This window comes from Seriola lalandi, unplaced genomic scaffold (assembly GCF_002814215.2).
Source record: "Seriola lalandi dorsalis isolate HSWRI2012SDOR001 ecotype SW California unplaced genomic scaffold, Sedor1 jcf7180002053930, whole genome shotgun sequence".
In the NCBI taxonomy this organism is placed as follows: domain Eukaryota; kingdom Metazoa; phylum Chordata; class Actinopteri; order Carangiformes; family Carangidae; genus Seriola; species Seriola lalandi.
Window position 1 is genome coordinate 114,249 of NW_019524483.1, and position 22,069 is coordinate 136,317.

The window sequence follows — 22,069 nt, forward strand, 5'->3', positions numbered from 1 at the left end:
GGGGGTGGGGGGTGATGAAATTAAATAATCCATGAATAATGTTGTAGTTATTTTCAGAAGGGGTGTTTATTTTTTATCAGTTGTTTATTTTTTATCATTTATCAGCAGTGTTAAGGTTTGATGGCCAGTCACTGGAAGTTGTTTCACTAGATATAAACTAATTAACCACATACTGCAGAAACGTACATGTTATTTAGACTATAAGAATAAATCAAAACTATTATACTTTAGTTTAATCCTTTAACTGCCAATGTTAATTTTGTACATAATTTTGGTACATCATAAGGTTTTAACATTCTTCCATGTGCTCCTATAAGAAATAAATGAATTGTTTAGTTTAGGTCCAGTCTCTACTCTGACAGACAGGACTATCAGGGAAAATGTAGAAAACACAAACATTTCTAGCACTTCCTTCTGTGACAAAACAAGATTTTTGTTTTGCATCTATAAGAGTCTTATAAACTTGCAGCATGAGCTGCAAGGAGAGCTACAAGGTGGATAAATAAAGAATCAACCAATAATTGCAATTCAGTCCCTGTTTTATTTGCTCTACAACACAGTTCATTTTCACTTGGAAGTGCTCTGCGCCTGAGGCAGCTCTGAAATTACATTTCAACATACGAGCAGAGAGGTTTCCCTTTACTTTAGAAAAATAACCAAGGAAAGGTAGCTACAGCTTTTATTGGTTTCATCTCACTAATTTATTAAAAATGTATGTAGTATTACAGTTTACCATGTATTTTATACAATGTATATTATAAATACTTATGATTTAAAAAATGTAGTATGTTTACTGTGAGTAGTGAACCCTAAGCAACCAGTGAAAATACTAAATAAAATAACTGTCTATTTCTTTCTGGGGTGTTTAAAAGCGCTATCGTAGTTAAAGTGATGGTGCTATAAGTTCAAGTTACATTTCATGGAAGTGGAGGCAGGGTGAACAACATGACCCACCGTGCAGCCTATAAATAGAACATGGTAGCCATAAAGGAGAAGTGTAAGTGAAGACACAAACACAGAACAGCATTAACATTAATTGTAACGGATAATATGTCATCAATCCCTCAACCCCCTGAGGTTACCACAGAATATCTTTTCAATAACTCAAGTGAAACACTGTGACTGATGCATTGAGGTTAACCTGTGTTTATCCAGCAACACTACTGTGCTGTTTTAGAGCTTCATCAGTGATATTAGTTTCCATATATTACTTTAGTGCAAAGTACAAAAAACAAGTTCCCAGGCTGTGCATTGGACAGGCTGATTATTGGTCAACACTTAATATAAAGGTGCATTCCTTACACTCCCTATTTCTCCTACAACACCTTCTGTAATCAAATACTCAGGTGGTATAATTTACGGGAAATGATTACATGATCTAAAATAAATGAGAACACTTCAGATGCTCTGTAATACACCTACAATTGCAACTATCACATAGTCTACCTTATTATTCAGCTAAAAGCATCTATCTGTTATCAGTGCATGGTTATATACTACTCAATCATTGAGCAGATTCACAGTAATTATTTGCATAGACATTTTGTCTACTTAGAACAACATACTACGAATGTTAAGGTGATTGCAAAAACACTCTTGCAAGAATAACATAATGCAAATACATACAATAAAAATAAGCTTTAAGCACATTTTAAACATGAAATTAATTGCTACAGATGAAGGTCCAGTTGCAAAATCTGTAGTTCGTTATGAAGGCACCACCCACTACACTGTTCTCACATTTTGTGAGAGAAACCAACAGTACCACATTAGATTTAGGAGGGTGTCACACGATTTTATGGGCACAAAAATATAGAACAATTTTCTATGAATGTCATCTAATTTCCAGTTTGATCCTCATCAGTTTGTGCAGATGGTGGACAGTTGCTTTACTCTCAGAGATGCAGCAACAAAGTCATTACCTTCATCTTAACACTTCATCCACTCAGTTTAACTTGGTACTGTTCTAGTGATGTTGGCGGTGGCTGCAGGCCTCCGGTGTATTTACAGTCAGTGAGAGCAGTTCCTTTTGCCAGTCTGAAACATCAAAGGTCATCCAAGTGCCGAGACACTTAAAACATTATAATGTCATAGCGCAGTCCCAATTTACTAACAGAGCAAAACAATACAGTGTGGTTGATTTTAGCAAAAGAGAACATGAAAAGATACTGTATATAGTAGTGCAAGAAAGAATGTATGGTGGTAAACTGGTATGGACACAGCCAACATCATCTGTCATTGTGTATCACTGCAGTAAAGATGACTAACACTACAATGCTTCCTCTGACCTACTGGCATTCAACTCAACACAAACGGTAGATTAAATAAAGCAAATGTTACAATCAAAGAACATTGTTTTCATGACACATAGAAAAAAGCCAAAAAATAAACAACATACAGTACATCACATGGGAAAGAAACTGCTCAAAGCCGCTGCTAGTTTTCAGCTGTTTCTCCATGTTACTGTTGCTCACTTTGGCTCTACAAGAAGCCTATCCTAATACTGATTTACATTCTCAACAGCCCCTCAAGGTCAAAGTATCACAAAATGTGCACTGTCCATACTTACCATAAGAAAATAAAACATGAAAGTGATAAGTCAGCATCATATTGGAGTACATTCCTGAGTAGTAAGTACACTACCATTTATCGCTTACAGAAGCCACCTAAATTAGAGGTCAAAATTTTATCCAGGATCACAAAAATGGAGGTGCCGTTGCAGGTTAGAGCCACCATAGGGTGCTGTTGCATACCATGCGAGTCAGGGATTAGAACCAGATGAATGTGCTGTGATAGTGATGGGCCAGATGTGAGACTTAGCAGACGAGTTTTCAGTGATTATGACAGATTGCCAGGGCCAATCAGACAACTAGGTCAGTGTAGTAACTTATGTCCCTAATAGACTGACTGTAAACTTTATATTCTTTATCTATCTGTCCATTTCCTTTCTATTTCTCTGAAAAATCTTCTAATCTGTATGATAGTACGAATGTAAATCTTGCAAATGGATGTCTTAACCTGTTCCTACTCCAGACTTTCTTCCCTGTCTAATCACTGTAAACAATCCTGACACTGACAAAAGCATGGCCTTATCTACTTTTAATCCTGCCTCTCTTGGTTTGCTCATTCCTAACTGTCTAAGCCTCTCTTTTTGCCTGTACTTCCTCTAAAGTCCAGGGTCATCGTCCTGTCTCTTTTCCCTTGAGGCCTGCTGTCCATCAAGTTCAATTGTAGTGGAGATGTTCCGCCAGAGATGGCCTTTGGGTCAGTGGGGAGGGACACTCAGGGTCTCGGTCAGGCTCATCATCAGGGGAGACAAGTTGCAGAGCCACTTCATTCTCATAGCAAAATGACGCGCGAGAGCTCTGAATGTATTTTTGCTCGGCCAGCTCTTTAGCGCTGCATGACGGTGTGTTGGGAATTTCATATGTCCGATGGAAGAACGAGTAGTCCACCTGGAAAAAGGGTAGAACACAAACATTTTTCAATACACATTTTATTTGAATGGTTACAAGACAAAGAATCTATAGCTAAGCTAGTGGCTCTGTGAGGTTGCATTTGAGTAGAGTGGTGCTTTGAGCTAAATGCTAACATCATCATCACAATAATCGGTGTTTGGGCATAAACCAAAGTACTGGATAAATAGACATTTTAACCTGATGGTGGCGCTAGAGGACAAGTGAAGTGGTAATAAGGATACATCATCTGGAAATCATTAATGTCTCGTTTTGGACCAAAGTGGTGGATTCATCAAACAACATTGCAATCACTAGGGCCATGCTTCAAATGTGGCTAAAAACACTTACACACTTAAAATACACCCCTCCCAACTATAGTGAAGTAATAAATACTTCATTTCAGACTTAGCATAGGGGAAGGGGATGTTCTATATCCTTCATGTATATCTCTGTCTTTCCTCTCTCACCTGGTAGCAGTCTTTCCTCTCGAAGAGCACTGGTTCAAAGCGGTGTCCCCAGAGGATTTCGGAAGCCAGATAGGAGCTACGGCACTGTGTGGTCATGGCTGTGGCCTCCACCATTCCCTCAAGTATGACCACTACCTCCAACTCAGAGTCACTCTCCAGAGTCTTTCGGTCCATCTCAAAGAAGGGCGACTCATCGTTAATCTCATGAACAATTGTAACAGGTGAGACCAAGAAGATGCGGTCAGTGCCAGTGTCAAAACCCACGTTGATATCCATGTTGTCCAGTGGGAGGAACTCTCCCTCTGGTGTCACCCTTGGCTAAGAGCAGGTTGAGAAAAGAAAGTAAAACAAAGTCACTATTTAGTACATAAAACTTTCCACATCAGATGTTCCAAATTGATTTTCACATGTGGGAAAATATCAAATGGAGACCAGAAACGATTTCCAATATGAAACAAACAAAAGCAAAAGGCAGGCTGGACATGGTCGAGTACAATGGGCCATAAAAATGAATAAAATTAAGCTGTAATTTTGGCATCAAAATGGAAAACCATGGTATAAAGAAGATGTGTTCTGTCACCTCTAAAGCCATAATGTATATGAACATTTTAAATTCAATTAACATATTTTCCTAAGGTCATCAGAGGAAAGCATTGGAAATTAAAAGTTCTTACCCTGACCCAAAGCTTAGAATTTGGTTTATATTCAGTTAAATTTGACAATGTGAGTCTTCAGTCATACCATCAATACAAAGGCTTATGCATTGGTGGTATTACATTGCTTATACTCACCCAACCCTTACTATAGAACAATATCCAGTTCCCGCATTTAGAATTGTATTTCTTTGATCCTTGCAAACTTAATCCCATCTGCCCTGTCTGAACTTTGATATGGTCATGCTATTAAGAGATATCAAACTGTCTATGCTTTAGCCTCAGTGTTACACAGATTTTGACCCTGCGGACAACTCTGGCAGCACACACACATATACAGACACAGCGATGATGATGATGACAAAACATTCCCCCCAAAAAAACACGTTGAAAACTACCCACATTGGATCAAACAGTAGGGTAAACAAACGTATACATACAGAACAATCACCTAACCCACATAGATACAGTACACACAAGGGAAAATGAGATGACAAAGGACAATAGTTCTTAGTTAAAGAATTGTGGGCAAGTTAATCCATGGTAAATCTTCCTAACCCCAGAGGGAAAATAAAACAAGCTCTCATTAACTACGGTCCACAGGATACAGGCCAGATGGTCTCAGCGCTCTCTCTTTCTCTCTGCTGCAACCTTTTTTCCACTACCGCTATCTCTCACAGTCACAACCTCTATTTTTTGGTGCTTTTTTATTTTTATACTTTTCCTTGACTATTTTAACCTCACCAAATTACTTCTTTGACCCTTTCCTTACAAAAATAACCCTTGTCTCTTATCATTGCCATACTTTCTGACCTCTTTCCTGTTTTCATTGTGGTCATTATACATCTTCCCTCCACTTACCTTTAATAGTTGTGCTCTGACATGTGCCTCTACCAGGTGGCTCTTGCGTAGGTTTCCAACCCTCCACATCATGCAGAGTTTCCCATCCCTTAGTGCCACCACAGCTGTTTCAGAAAACACTAGTGTTTCGTTGCGCTTCTTGGGCTTGGCAATCTTTGCCATGACTGCCCCGATGATGAAGGCGTCAATAATGCAGCCCACAATGCACTGCAAAACGACCGCCACCACCGCCAGGGGGCATTCTTCGGTCACGCTTCTGAATCCGTAACCGATGGATGTCTGCGTCTCCAAGGAGAATAGAAAGGCCGCCATGAAGCTGTTCACTTGGAGGAAGCATGGCTCCTCAACAACTGCCTCTCTATCAGACTCTCCTCCAGAACCGGCCTCTCCTGATCCCAGAGAGGAACCTGAGCTGGGGGTAAGCCGAATGGAGAGGTCCCCATGTGCGGAGGCAATGAGCCAGAAGGCAAATCCAAAGAGCAGCCAGGAGAGAAGGAAGGAGAGGGTGAAGATGACCAGCATCCAGCGCCAGCGGATGTCCACACAGGTGGTGAAGAGGTCACTGAGGTACCGCTGGCCCCTCTCACTCATGTTGACGAAGGTGACGTTGCAGCGTCCGTCCTTGCCCACAAAGCGTTGTCGGGGCCAGCGGCTTGAGCGCCTGGTGCGCCGGCGGCTGGTAGTGGAGGGGGAAGAGAGTGAATCTGGGTCCGAGGATGAACGGCCTCCACCTCTTCCTCCTCCACCACCGCCTCTTCCGCTCCTTAACCCTGAGCACTTTCCTCCTGCTCTCATCCCGCCTTCTCCTCCTGAAGCTCCCCCAAATGACTCTCCAATGGCACTCTGCCTCCGTGCATTGTTGGTGTTGCTCTGAAGAGGTAGCGCTTTGCCGTTGAGGGCATGGGTCGGGGAGGGGCTGGTTGGGGTCCCTGACCCCACTGGGCTCCCCCCTGCCCGAGCCGTATCTGCAGCACTCTGTGCTAGCCTCATGACCTCCTCTTCCTCCACTGGCCCATCCACCACAGCACTGAAGCGGCGTTTCACACGTGCCGCTCCCATCATGTACTATAAAGTCTCCTCTCTGTTATAGAGAAGTTCAGTTTCTCAGTATTTCTTAGTGAACCTTGATTTGAATGTTGATGTGGTAACTAAGCAGCTTGATGAAGTCAGGGAAGTTAAGTATGGTGACTGACAACACAGTCAGTCTTTCAGGCCTTCTTAATGAAGAGATATTTGTAGGTCCATAGTGGTCAATGATAACCCAGAGAATAGTTCCCGCCAACGACACTAATCAGTCATTTGTGTCAGTATCCTTTCGGCAAACTGTAATGCTTTTTCTCAGTATAGTCTATCCTTTCAGTGATAGATCCCTCAACAAAGTGGGCTTTCTTGAAGTAGGTCCACAGGTTGATCCAGTAACAAACCAGTTAAATCATACTCACTGAAGGAAATAAAGTGAGTTGAGCTGAAATGAAGGATGTCAGCAATAGGAAGGAATCTTTTTCTGTAACCCTCAATTTGCAAGAACTGATTTGACAAGGAGTAGTAGGGCTGGGTTCACCTCAACAGACATCACAGGAGCATGCTGGATAGGTTCAGTTCAGTTCAAAACAATAAAAGGGAAGCCTTGAGCAGGCATGAACTGATAAAAGCTGTAAACTGATAACGCGGTGGAGTAAGAGGATGGAGATGAAGACATTAAGGATTTACAGCTCATTACAGGGTACATTTCATAACATGTGGACAAGATGCAGATTAGGCATAATTTTAGGCATTAACTTCCAATAGGATGATATGATATCATTTCCAACATGCAGTCAAAAAAAGCACAAAAAAAGAAAAGAAAAGAAAACATGCCAATTCTTACGATCAAAGTTCTTCCCAGTTTCACAACCCCTTGGTATGGGCATGAGGAAATAAAGAATACAGCACTTTCAGAAAATTAAATGCTTACAGACATTATTCATCATCATAATTCAGTGCCAATACGTCTTGGATAAAGCGCTTAATATAATGCAGCAATTCAATAAGCTTGTCTTCCCAAGTCAAGGAAATGTCACTTTTTCCCAGCAAGAGGGGCCCAACTGAAAAACATTTGTTTGCCATTTCCTGTTCAGTCATGTCACTGCTTTAACAATTTCACATTTTCTTTCTAATGGTCTGTATTTATGTTTGATGGCCATTGTCAATTTGGTGAAGACTTGCTTTGGGTCCTTACTGTTGCATGGATATTATTGACCTGAACTACACGGCTGTTAGCAATCATCTGCAACAGTTAATCTCTCTGGACAGAACATACCTCATTACAGCTCAGCATTACGGCTGAGAATTCACCTATGCCTGACAAAAGATAAGAACAAGAGAAGAAAACAACAGAGAGAGATTACTTTGATCTATCTCCGACATTGCTTGTGATTCTAGATTTAAGTGGAAGATTAATATGGAGGAAAAAAGGTAAGTACACAGGTCACCTGAGGAAGTTTTCTACATTTTTCTGGAGGTCTGGTGCCAAGGTTGGTAGATCAGGTGTATGCCACAGAAGGAGAGGAGCTGAGAACTAAGGTAGCTGACAGCGTAACTGGGTTTGTGGATTGAAATCTCTTACTCAGCATCCCTGAATCATATCACCAAAAGGCTACCTGAACATCAGAGAGAGTTTCTGCAAACAACAGAGATGATTATCATATGCAGATGCAATGTGCTACTAAGGACATGCAAGCTTGCACCATAAACTACTAAAAAACATGCATGAGCATGCAGAATTTCATAATCTATAGAAATAATGCATAAAAACTCATAGTTTTTAAATTAAGCAAAAGAGACTTCCAAATACATCTGGCAATGAAAAGATATGCTTGTTAGTGTTTACCTTGCCCAACCATTTCCAGAAAACTCTACTACTGTATCATGACAAAGTATCCACATCCAGTCTCTTTGGGACAGTGGACAGAATCAACCCCTCAACCGTAATCCTCAACTGTGGCAAGTACAAACACAACTGAAAAACATTCGACAAGAGCTACTGCTATAACTGTACAAATATGGAAGAAGCCATTTCAGTCAACCAGTAACAGCAGGGTAGTCAAAAGTCTACAACAAATGGAAATGGGGAAAGAGATCCCTCCTGAAGTGGGAAGTGACATATGGGTTCATCTTCACGTGTGTGTGGACCTTCCTTTCTGACACATGTTCAGTAAAAGCACTCAGCTTTGATGATTTTGGGGAGGAAGAACCACACAGGAGAAGACAATAAAAGAGTTTGCTGGTTGCTCCGTTCCCTTTGCAGAGTTGTTGGTGTCTGTTTAGTATTCTTGTTTTATGGCCTTCTTGTCTAATGCACTGCAAGTCTTGAAAAAAAATGAGAGCAAACAAACAGAGAATGAATATTAAACATAAGGTAACTTGTTCAATGTTGTCACAAATAAAACCATTCTGTTTTCACATTAATGCATCTATTCATATTTTATATCAGTTCAAATCTAAAGTATGCTGTATATGACAAATAACTAAATGGATGGAGATCTGAAACCTACCATTAGTTGTTTGGCTCTTTGGTTCAAGTATTTTGATTGTTACTGGATTTCACTCAAATATTGGTGGAGGTTTTCCCATAAACAGCCACAACCTGAAGAACCAACCTCTCTAAAGGCGAAACACTGAGATGAACCTGTGCAATCATGGAGCCTGTGAAGAGAAACGGAGAGAAACAGTTCTGTCACTTACCATTCGTATCTTAAATCTTATATCTTATATACATTTAGAACTGAACTACAAATCAGTATCAGAATATACACCATTGAAATGATAAATATCTTGCACAGATCATTGGCCAGTCTGGAGTGCAGCTAATATTCATATAACAGAATTCAAAAAATGTTTTAATGGCTACAAAGAGGGTATTTATAGAACTTTAAAGGGAGAACAATTGAATCAAAAAATAGGTTATCCTATTTTGAAAAAGCCCCTGATGAAGGATACCAAGTGGTACAGGGTGAGTAATCTTTGATAAACAGTGGATTAAAGCCAATAGACTGAAAGAGTGGGGGGGGGGGGACGACTGGGAATTGTAGCTCAGACAGACTGGAATAAACTGGGAATCTGGGTTGTTTGGGGGTGAAGAGGTAGTAGGTGGTGTCTTGCTGTGGAGATGGCGATATGCTGTGGATTACAGCTGCGCTCGTGACTCCGGTAATCTCACCAATGGTTTTGCTAATCCGGGGGGGATTTACATAAGAGCCACACTTTTATAGAAAATGGTAAGAATATGTGTAAACACATACAGGTAGGATATGTGATGGCATGCACAGGATTTGAGGGCAAAAGCAGTATAAGTCACCTTATCTAACAAATGTTGCACCCAATTTCTGCAGACCTATAGACAAATATAATATTCACCTTACAACAATCAATACTTTCACTAGAATCTGAGACATATCCAAATGATCCACATGGATGAATAAATAGACAATGTAGTGCATACTTTTGGCCAGTGCAATCACTATTGTAGCTTCACCATTATACAAATACCATAAAAGGTGAAAGAAATGAAAATCAGGATTTAATGTATTCGTCTATAATGCGTGACAATGCAAACAAAATAACTACTAAGGCTTTTATTACACTGCTCAATGTAGTAACGTTGTAAAAATGAGTGAAAAATTATAAAAGGTAGCTTATTAAGTGGATGGACTAAATGTTGGATCGACACTGGATGATATAGTCGTTTAAGGTACTAAAAATGGTAAAGATAGATTCTGCTAGGCTTGCGCTGCTTAATGCTCAGTTAATGAACAAATGTGTGAGGAGGCAGCCCTGACCTTGGTGCCTCTACTGTGGCTCCTGCCAACACTACCAAATGAACAAGCTCTCAGGTCTGCTATCTCAGTCAATGGGTCGAGGTGTTGCTGGACAACTGACGACAGTAGCTAGAGTAGGTGATGAGGGAAGTGTGTGTGTGCATTTGTGTGAGTGTATATAGGCAATGTGAGCGTCTATGTGTCCTTGCGTTGCCTAACCTTATCATGGTGTGGTGGCAAATATCTCAAACGACTCCACATATAAGAACACGTGTGGGAAAATTGTCAGTGCGAAGTTATTGCTTCACACTATCAGGTCCCACAGAGCAGCATCTGATCCACAGTCCTTCCTTATATAACGAAGGCTGGAAAATGTGATGGGACTAAAGTTTGTGGGTCCTTCAGCCAAACAGATTTTTTGCAGCAAACACCCCCCTCTGATATTAGATTACACAGTGGTTATCCATATTGTGTGAAGAGTTTGAATGCATAACAGTGGACAATAGTTCACTGAACTGGACATTGTTTATTTTATATGTGATTTAGTATCCTTTTCCATATAGGATTATTTATCGATATTCACAATACACCACATAGAGCAAAGGTCAGTAATAAACCATTCTACAGATGCAATGATACGTTGATCCATTGGCTAGTCAATCAACAGGAAAATAATTGGCAAGAAATTTGATGACATCTTAAGTTTTCTGATGCTATATAAAACCAGCAATATATTGATTAATTCAGAAGTTCATCCAAAGATTAATTGATTGAGGGCCTAAGGACAGAGGGTGTCAAATGCTGTACAGATTGTTAAAACCCTTGGCGCAAATTTGTGTTTTGTGATATTTGGCTATAAATCAAATGTGACTTGACATTAGTGGAATTTAATTCATGTGATCTATTAAGGACCATAGCTTTACTGTTGTATATTTTACACCCCCAAAATACCATAATCACAATAAACTCTACTAATACGGATTTAATTTCTTATGAGAATCTAAATAAATTTAATTACATCATCAGCATAAACCAAAATCTTATGCCAAGTAAATGATTTCTCTTCTATCAATATTCAGCCTCTTAGCAGCAGCATACCATAGCAAATGCAAATTAAGCACTGAGCTCGCAGCATTCATTGGCAAAAGCAATGTTGAAGCCAGTCTTATTGTTTTACAACTCTCACTGGCTTGAATTTGCAACTATTATGAGAACTACATTAACACAAATATTTCATACAGCAGAACATCTGCTTTGACAATCACATCCATAATCCACTTTCACGACATATCTTTCTATCTTTGTTGGTCTCTCACCATGTATTCTTTCTCCCTATGGGACCTCCCCTGTCCTCTATCCAGATTATCTGACTATATTAGGGAGTCATGTGGAAAGATTAGGTTTGTAGGGAATATGATTTCAGTGTCATTGACAAAGGCTCTGAAAATGTGAATGTTCTTCATTGTGCTCTGTCTCTTTCTTTGTCTCCTGTGTCACATGTGGTCTGCCCTACTTCCTGTTCTTATGATCCAAAAACAACAACAATCTGAGTAAAGTAATATTCACAGTGTAATTCTGCTGTGTTATGTGTTTCATGGGTGATTAATGATTTGATGATGGGGAGTTTAATTAACATTGTGAACACAGTGTACAAAACCTAAATGAACCTCTACGTTCTGTAGCCACAATGCAAATACGGAGGGATCAATACTTGTTATTGATTAGTGGATGTTAGAAACCAGGGCACAGATTGGGTCTCTCTCTCACTCTCTCTCAGTGTCACATGGCCCTCTGTCTCAGGCCTATTTCACTCGTCTTTTATACTTGAGGCTTAGTTATATTCACTTCACCTCACAAAACAGATTTTAATCATGTCTAATAAACACAAAGGAGCAACTACAACAGCTGTAAAAATATCAAACAAATTTAAAAGAACACTTTACCCCACTGCAGTGACCTTTTAATTTGAGCCTATCTGATCAATAGAGTTCTAGTGAAGTGCTGATATGGTGGCATCATTCATATGTTGCAAAAACTGTGGCTGAAAGTTGCAGCAACAGAGCACCAAAAACTAATAGGTGTTGTGTTGTAATCAGTAAAATACAAATATTTGGTGACACTAGGATTGAGTATGTCTCTAAGGCATTAAAATTTAACATGAAGGACTTCGTCAAAAGATTTTTACTTTTCCGGATGGTGCTGCTTAATATTTTTTAACACATTCACAAGTGTGTATTTTTTTTTTACGTTTTAGTTTTAGTTTCAGTTTCAGTTTCAGTGTAGTATACTATCGAAATCAGCTTGCAGAAACAACTTGCATATAAGAGTAAGCTACTCCACACTTGTGATGGCCAGCATAAAAGAAAAAGAAATCACAAGCGATGCAGCAGATCCAGATCGGTGCCTATCATCCATCAGCAACAGCTGGATATCCAGGTTTGTTATACTAGTTGTGGCTAATGTGGTCTTGTGCTACAACCCTCAAGCAGAGATGAGGAGCAGGTCACAGAGATGTGATAACACTATCACTTCTTTCTAATTCTACAATCACAGATTTTTGTTCAATTTTCAAACGTATAATCTTCAGCCCCAGTGGACGCTACTCAAGTGACATCATCATCATCTTCTTCATTATCATCAGACAATTTATCAGACTTCACACAGCTCCCTCTACACCCCCCCAAAAATACTTTATACAACATTTCTTTCACAAATGCAGCAGTACAATGAGTTATCCATCACACTGAATTTAGTTTTTTGTGTTAGTCAGAATTATAATAATCACAAACATATAGACACATTTAAAATGTATGTCTAGACATAAAGACCCATATTATTTTGAACACCATGCACTGTGTACAGTTAGAGTTGGTTAGCAAGTTAGTTAAACATTGTGAGCAGACATTTGAAAGTCATTGATGAACAACACACACACTCACATTTACTTTTGTCACTTTTCTGGGGACACAACTTTTGTCCCCAACTAAGACAAGCCGTCCCCAATTAACTGGTCTCTAGTCTAACATTTGTCCCCCAAAAGTAGCCTAAATCATACCCACACACACCACACACACACATGACGTGAGACTTGGCTTGAGACTCATCCTTAAAAGACTTGACTCGACTCAGACTCGAGATTTGGGACCCGTGAACAATCTTCATTTTATTACTACGACCAAGGAGGCTGCTCAAAGTCTGTGTGATTAGCTCAGATCTACAGAATTTAATTACAGCAAAATCCAATGAGAGGAGAGAAACTACTAAAATCAAAATATGTCTGGTGTTGTATTTACTACTGTACTGTTCAGTCTGAACTGTAATCTCGCACCTTTCTTTATACAGAGGATAGTGAAAAAGGAAATACAGTTGAATGTGCCTGTTGTTTTATTTCATGTATTGTTCTACAAATCATCATGATTAATTTATCCTCTGTTTACTACATGATTCTTCTTAAGTGTGACACAGGCCATAGCCTGTGTGATGGTGTCTCCAAATAGGTTTTGGCGGTCCAGTCTAAGTCAAAAGTCCCAGGCTGATTTCTATTTCCGCTCCTTCCCTGTTGTATGTTGTTTGACATTGGTTTTGGCGAAGCCCTGCGCTCTACTGAGAGCATTTTCTACATTTTATATTTTTGGCGTATTAACATTAGGAAAATGTCTGATGAGCTGAATGTCATTCCCTCCCTTATTGTCATGTGTAACTTTATAGATGAAGCGGTGATGATAATGCAGTACATGCTTTGAATTCCTTAGATATGATAGTGCAGTGTTGTAAGCAGTACGGACGACGAGCAGCAGATGATAGAAAGCTCATTACAAACATTAGAGACTTGGGACTTGACTTAGAGTTGCTATAAATGACTTGTGAGCATCTGTGACACACACACGCACACTTGTACTTCTATCTTAACCTACACCTTATTCTAACCCTGAACCTTAAAACCAAATCTGAACCACCAAATCTGAACCTTCACAGCCTTTCAAGTTGTGTCCTCATTCTGTAAGGTCTATAACTCAAACTGGTCCTCACAAATATAGAAGTACAAGTTCACACACACACACACACACACATATATGAAAACATCTGATAATAAGCACGAGTGTGGAGTCATCTTGGCATCAGGCCTTATTCCATCTAATTGAAACTTTTCCGCTGCCATCCCTCCCTCAGCTCCTCAGCTGTGAGCAGTGATCGAGGTCATTGTGTGATGACGACCAAATGTTAATCAGGGGAGTTAAGATGGTGCGGGTTGCAATGTGCTGGTTAAAACTCTACACAATTCTTTTCTAATTAAGAAAATACTCAAGATACTGAAAAGTACACAATCGAGACTGATGAAGTTGCACCTACCTTTATTACATTATACTATTTTATCTCATTTACACTGTTTTACCTAATACCTATTCTGTAAAATAAAACATTTGTAAATAAGTAAAATATAGTTTCATGGGAACTGTCTTTATTAGGCCTTTATTAATGCCCTCACAAAATATAGCCTTAAAAATGACCAAGAAGTTCAAGTAACACTTCTCTGACATAGCATAACCAATTTACAATTTTTTAGCTTCCCAAAGCTAGTAATCATTTCCTGACTGTTGTATTGGATTGAATTACAATGTACACAGGTTTCTATTTCTCTAGTTCGTGTAAATTTACAGAAAAAAAAAAAAAATCCAAATTTCAAGTTACTGCAAGCTCACCAGTCACCAAAGATCTCAACACAGCACTGCGCAAGTCCACAGCATTTCATGACTGCATCAGCTGCTTTCTCCCTATCTCCCCATGAACAGCACAGAGTGATGCTCTTTGCTCTAGCACAAGCATCTGAAATGTGCACACAAAGCAACGTATCAGGGGCCCCCAGAATGTCTGCTTATGACGACGTTGTCAGTGTCCAAAGTGAGTGCATGACTAAACTATTCCAGAAATGCATATTTAATATCCTTTTGGAAATGAAAAGATGGCACTTTTTTAGAGTTTGATGTTGTACACTTGTGTCGTAATATCAAACAGACATGAATTGGAAAAACACTGAATGTAGAAATCAGAGCAGTTAAAATGCCTGGAGTAAAAGTACACAGCCATGCTGCAGTTGAATTGCAATATTGATGTATTGATACTATATCACAATATCGTATTATACTGTTGTGTCATTTATTCTGCCTCTTTTTAAAATACTCAAAGTGGCTTGACTTGGAAAAAATTATGTTTTAATCTGCTTCTGGAATTAAAAACAAAAAACAAAATGGGGCATGACGTTTGAATGACGAAGGATTTAACCAAGCAGAGTGGGTCCAGCTAAATATGCTATTAAGTTGTATTATGGGAAAGTGGCATCCAGGATTTTTGTAGGTTGACCCACAATTGGGACTAAAAATAAAACACCTTGGGTCCCTGCTTCATCAGTTTTGACCATGTTTTTTGTTTTTTTTAATCTGTCATTCCCATGTAACCTAACTTTATATATGTGCAATACTACACTGCTGGAGTACCCTTTAACATCATTAGCTATGTTAACTTGCTAAATCCCTTGGATGCTTTGTAATAACTTATTATGAATTATGGTTACCATAAAAAAATAGCCTGTTGAGTTGACTGTGGCTCGTTTTACAGAACAAAATTGAGCCATGAGCAACCTTTAAAAGAGAATCAGCTGGGGAAGAAACTGCTGTCATCTTATAATCAGAATCAGAAAAACTTTAATGATCCCTGTGGGGAAATTGTTTTTATTTTAATCCGACCTCTTTAACCCATGTTTCTCCTTGAAAAACCCTGTTCCATGCCTTGCTTGATTTATCTACCAGTGTTGACACAGCAGCAAAGGTTTGAAACCTGTCTATCTACCTGTGTGTAGGCAACTAGCTGCTGTACTGTACATTTTGCAAAGACAATGATTCTTTCAAAATCAAAATACATGTGTACTGTACATGTGTTTCACAGCAGTTTGTCTCACTGTGTTTGTCAGTTGTCCAGAAGCATTACGTCATTTTAAAACCTATTTCAAAATACAGCTGTGTTTTCTATCAGTTCACAACTCACAAAAACAAAAAAGGATTAAAGTCTCAATCATCAGGGCACACGGAGCTCTCTGGACAACCTTATCTGTTCAGTACTTACTCTGTCACTGCTTCATTGCTCACTGTTCATCTATAGTAACATCTTTCTATTCCTGCACAGTAGGCCTACACAATAATTTGCCAGAAATGAATTAAAACTATAATATTCCAACTTGAATGACGATTTCATTCAAAAGATTTTGAATTAATTCTTGATAGACAACCTCCCTCCTAGATAAGCTGTTATGTGAAAAAACACATTCAAGGCAAAATAACCTGGAGCCTATAACAACCCTTAAAACCAAAATTCATAAACAGTACTTGTGTAAGTATCACCGCGGCGGTTGGTGTAACCAAAACCCAGATGTGCAGTTCTGCAACATCTGCCTGATGCCTGCTACAGGGGTTAAAAAGTGTGTTGAGTTCACCTGCTTTTTATTGGAAATTAAAAGTTCACAGGTAGTTTACGGACAATCCACTGGCCACGAAGGCAAAATTGAATCGGCAGTGATTCGATGAACTCAATTTGAAAATATATTCTAACCAAAAGTGTTGCTAAAGAACTTCCTGCGCAGTGAAATGCAGTCAGCACTTACCCTCTGCTGACATTTTCCTCCCGTTAATTCAGCGTGGTGTGACGACCTGAATGTACTTTCACTTCCGTCTATAACCGAGTTTAACGGTTGATAAATTCAATTAAAACGAATAAAACAAAACTGATTGGAAACCGTGCGCGAGCCGTCCCGTGCTGGCGGTGCTGTCATCTGTCCACGAGCCCTCAGGTGGAGCATGAGCGCGCTCACGTTGCGATATCTGTCCCCAGTGGGACACTGCACGCGCCTCTCCGGACCGCCAGAGTGACCTTGTCATATCACAATGACTGATTCATCGATATTAAATCAGAGTTTATTTGTTCAATACGCGTGGATTATTGATCCCGACTGACTGACTTCATTTATTTATTTATTCAAAAACCTTTCAACCTTTCTATTAACATTTTTTTTCATATAATAAAACTGTCACACAAATGGCTTATGACTTAAATAGCATTTTTATCTACGCTACATGTAAAGATATCGCAACGTAAAACTATTTTAGTCTCTAGTTTATTGTTGATAATAGCATAAATGCCTTTATACATTTGTGGGCTAATTTAAAAAATAGACATTTTAACCTGCTTCAATTTGTGTCTGCAATTTTTAATGTCAGAGCAGACCAGACTTCAGTTTCAGTTGTGTGTGTGTGTGTGTGTGTGTGTGTGTGTGTGTGAGAGAGAGAGAGGGAGGGAGAGAGAGGGAGACAGCGACAGTGTGTGTTTACTAATACTTAATCTGATTTAATCTCAGTCAAGGCGCCCAAGAAGTGACCTATGATGTCATGAGCTCAGTCATTCTATGGAAATAAGGATCAGATTGAAGATGACTGAGAACTGACATAATGCAGCAGCCACAACAATCATCTGCATCCAACAACATAAGCTTATAAACATTTGGACACAAAAACCTTGCGCATTTATGAAAACGGCTAAAAAAACTATGTATAGTGCATAATCTCAGTCTGTTGGTACGAAAAATGTGTTGACATGACAATAAACCTTATCGATGTCACATGGATTACACATGACCTGTGTCATTTTAAATTGCATAAGTGTTTGAGTAAAAACACACATTGTAATTGACCTGTGGAAAACTCTCCGGGAGGGGAGGGCAGGGGAGGGGCGGCAGAGACACAGAAAGGAAGTGATGTGGGAAAGCATGATGTCAGTCTTTGTAACAAATGAAGGTTTACACAGAATCAGCAGAATGATATTAATGTAGATCATATTTAGGAAAACCAGAGACATAAAATAAGAGAAATCACTCCATAGCTGCTTCTGTTAAAGCTGTATAAGATTATAACAGAGGTGGGATAAAACAGTTCTTGCAAACACTGGATTGTTTTTGCCTACTGATGCAGGGCGAGTTGTTGGGATAATACACCGAGAGCCAGCAGATTCAAACACTGCAGAAGAATGTTTGAAAATCATTTAAGAGCAACCTCTTAATGAGTGATTGGCAATTCGGCTGATGAATTCTCCTGATGGGGGTATTCAGAGAAACAGCATTTTCTTTTTTGTCACATGCTTACTACCAATGCCTTGGTGGCCTTAGGGTTTAAGGTGCTGACCACAAACTGCAACATCCTGCAACGTCCCAGGCCCATACAGCCTGGGACGTTTGATACATTTTCTCCTCTATCTCAAATTCAAGTACTTGTTATTGGCATGAAGGTTAAAGTTATTGCTTAAGTTTCTATCTCTCTTTCTTTCTCCCTGCTCATTTCTTGTCATCTCTCTCCTATCAATTCTCTTATAAAATGCCTGAAACCACTTTTAAAAATATGGTAAACTATGTGTTACTGTGAGCCTCCATGTGTCATGTAAATAACGCCTGACTTGATTTGATTATGGTGAACCGGTGCAGCCGTTGTAGCCTAATACAAACAATGAGAAACGTGCATCTGGGACAGAACTTTCCTTTTTACTTCTTTGACTAGTAATGATGCATAAAACCACCAGCCGTGCTCATTTCTAGCAACTCAATGATGAGACAACATTTCCACTGTTTAGCTTCGATCATGGGTTACTTTCATACAATGGTATTTACAATGAAGCATTTAATGTACATCAGTAATTTGGAAACTTCAGTTTTTATCATTTAGTGGGAACATCTGCAGCAGGGTGGCAGCATGAGGAGGGGGATTAACTTTGCTTTGGAGACTCCAGGTTCAAGCCCTTGTGTTGGAAAGCTGTCGTGAGTCCTCACTGAAGCATTGTGCAATTAGTCCATTATTATTACTGGATGACTATGCGGGGACGCAATACTGATTCTCTGCCACCAGTGGGCAGATTGAAACAATTTTTGCATCCATCAGTGACCCTGAAGTTAAAAAACTGTGCATCAATTTAGGACTTGAAAGTTTTCATTCTAAACTGGTGATTAGCTGCAGATTGACCCAGGGCCATGCACCTGGTTTCTGAGGGCCTAATTACAAGCCAAGATTTCAAATCAGCAGCTGTGCAGACACTAAAGGAGCAGAACTTCACACGCTTAAAGTGTTTTACGACTTAGAAGATGCTAACCACAGATGAAAGGAGAGAAATGGATGTCAGTATTAATGAGTTTTTTCTGAAGTAAAAGTAGGATTTTAGTCATTTTTCAGTCTATTTCATTACTTCTTTTGCACCTATTGACAGTTAATCCTGGGAAGGGCATTACTAAACTAAGAGCTCACTTCCCTGCAGGCTGGCTGGGTAGATACTGCTGCTATGATAACATTGCACGTGGGCCTGTCCGTAAAAGGCTGATCTGATTTCTGCAGATGGGGCAGCAAACCCAGGCTCGGCGTCTTGTAACAGGTTCCAGACTTTGTCATGGTCACACAAGATCCAAATATAATGCTCAGCTTCAGGAGTAAGCGAATATTGGTTCAGTGTGTGCTGTCTGCCCTCTGCAGACGTCAGGGGCCAACACAGAAGACATATACTCTGCACTTCAGACAAGACATTCGGAGACTGCACTCTAAAAACTAAATATCACAAGCAAACATCTTCTCAGGTCATGAATACTGCTGAATCAGTTTAAGAGCAAAGGGCAACGAGACCTAAGTTGGTTACTGACCATTTTCTTGATATATTGTTTGGTCTGCAGAATGTGATCAATCAACAAAAATGCATGTATTGCTTTGTCTGACCGATGGCCTAACAACCACTGATATTGAGTTTATTATCACATAACACTAGATAATCTTGATCGCACCAGAAAATATTCACATTTGAGGATCTGGAACCAGTGAATTGTTGCCAATCTTTAAGAAAAATGTGTTAAATAAATTTCCAAAGCAATGTATGAAAAAAAGGCACATAAGGAAGAATGACAAGAGGTAAATCAGGGTACACACACACGCTAAATACCAGGGTGTACTCACACACAGAATAGACTCTTGGCTTGGTATTGAGGGAACAGGAGAAATTTGATGTGCAACTGTAAAGACAGACAGGCAGCGGGGGTGGGGGATCAATAACTCATCACAAGTTGTGAATCAGCCAACAACCATTTGTCACACATGCGAAAACGTCCGCCCATTTAATCAAGGCTACGATACTGAGGACGGTCAGCCCGCAGGCAATTTGTCAGTCAGTTTGCTCAGAAATGGGTAAGCTAATTAATGAAATGAACGAAGACAGCAAGGACAGCCAGGAAAAGGTTAGGGAGCTGTTAGTGTTTGCAGGTTGGGCGTTTGTCATACTGTGACTACCCACTGATTAGACATGTTACAGCCCCTTCTTTTGGGAGTGCTGCATAAATAGATGAAGATATACAGAATAATAAAGACTGTTTTTTCAAGGGAGAACGAGTGTGATTTCAAGCTCCATTTTGTTTTTACATGCTCAACCTCTTGTGAACTCCCAGTAGCACAAAGATATCTCAGGGAGCGTTTGGCCTCATGTTATCTCGACACTTCAGGTGCAGAAACCCCAGAATATAATGTGTAGCAGAGAATGTTTCTATGTGACCAGCACACAATATGTATAATGAAACGCGTCAGTTTAGTATGAAGGATAAACTCCAGTCGACCAGGCTGTCCAAGAGTTTTCTCTTTCCATTAATAAAACAAATATTAACTGAAGGAGTTTATTGACTAAGTATGGAGATCAGATAGTATCTACTGTATATACAGTACAGCTGAAACAGTGAGTCGATTAGTAGAGTAGTTGATCAGCCGAACAGCAGAAAAATGATCTGCAGCAAATTCAGTGATTAATCCTTAAAAAAGTTGTTTCTCAAACCAACACTTCCTTGTTCCTGCTCATCAAATATGTGGTTTCTGCTTCTGCTCTTTGTTTTTCTTTTAAAGCAAATTGAATACTTTTTTAAATTGCTGGTCACACAAAACAAGCAATTTAATGAAATCACCTTTGGCTTGACAAATTGTGAAAAGGCAACTTTTCGCAATTTTTTAAAAATGCCCTACACAAGGCAATTATTGCTGGTAATTAATTAATTCATAAAATAATCTGCAGATTATTTGACAGTAAAAATAATAATTGGTAGCAGCACTAATATATGCAGTAGATATGGTCAAACATTTTATGGGATATTTCAGAAAATAAAATAATGTATTACAGTTAAAAACAAAAATGTTATGAGAAGTTATTAAAATCTACACAGCACAGTCTCCAGTTATAATCAGTGACCTGGTCGTCACATTGACCGCTGCAGTCACAATAACAGCACAGAAAAACAAAGGAGCACATGAGTAATTTCTCAATGCTATCATCTTCATTCGTTCTGTATTTGCATACTTGAGATTGATGCAGATGAATTAATAGGGGAGACACGCGCACTGGAACAAAGACCACAGCTCAGGTAAATGTAATTAAAAATTATATAATGTGTTTTCACAGACTGAGATTGATGTGTTCTGTCAAAGACAAATAAACAGCATAGTACTCAGACCCTTTCAGCCCCCCTACTCTTTTTTTTCCCCATGTTTGCATATTAAAGTTAAGCAATATTCGTTGCCAAATGTCTGGTTTCACAGTTCATAATCATCTCGCTCCTTTTCTCCACCTCTATGTAAATTTGATACCAAGAGAGCACCTACCATCCCTTCAATAAAACTCCTTCACACTCCTCACTCCTCACTCCTTCTCCAGTCCCATCTAATAAATGGTTTTACCTGTCCATCTCCTTGTATGAAGAAGCCTGGGTTTCTCATGCCTCTGCGCCCCCCCCC

The 22,069-nt window shown here is 39.4% G+C and overlaps 1 protein-coding gene across 2 annotated transcripts; it reads right to left on the reverse strand.

The window, feature by feature from the left end:
* Positions 1 to 521: 521 nt before the first annotated feature.
* On the reverse strand, positions 522 to 17,040 carry kcnj14 (potassium inwardly rectifying channel subfamily J member 14). Of its 2 annotated transcripts, XM_023402406.2 has the most exons (6): positions 16,888 to 17,040; positions 8,973 to 9,123; positions 7,739 to 8,786; positions 5,440 to 7,335; positions 3,926 to 4,243; positions 522 to 3,455 (listed from the first exon to the last, which is right to left on the reverse strand). In XM_023402406.2, the coding sequence occupies exons 4-6, from the start codon at positions 6,499 to 6,501 to the stop codon at positions 3,225 to 3,227; spliced, it is 1,611 nt and encodes a 536-aa protein (XP_023258174.1). In that variant the 5' UTR covers positions 6,502 to 7,335; positions 7,739 to 8,786; positions 8,973 to 9,123; positions 16,888 to 17,040; the 3' UTR covers positions 522 to 3,224. The 2 variants fall into 2 exon arrangements, with proteins under 2 accessions (XP_023258174.1, XP_087029079.1); XM_087172953.1 differs by having other exon boundaries at positions 5,440 to 8,786.
* Between the last annotated feature and the right edge of the window lie 5,029 nt (positions 17,041 to 22,069).

Coding starts and splice junctions, on each gene's coding strand:
- kcnj14 (XM_023402406.2), bottom strand. CDS start 6,501: ATGATGGGAGCGGCACGTGTGAAACGCCGCTTCAGTGCTGTGGTGGAT. Junction 4,244..5,439: donor TCAGAGCACAACTATTAAAG/GTAAGTGGAGGG, acceptor ACCTGCTCTTAG/CCAAGGGTGACACCAGAGGG. Junction 3,456..3,925: donor AGAGGAAAGACTGCTACCAG/GTGAGAGAGGAA, acceptor CCCTTTTTCCAG/GTGGACTACTCGTTCTTCCA.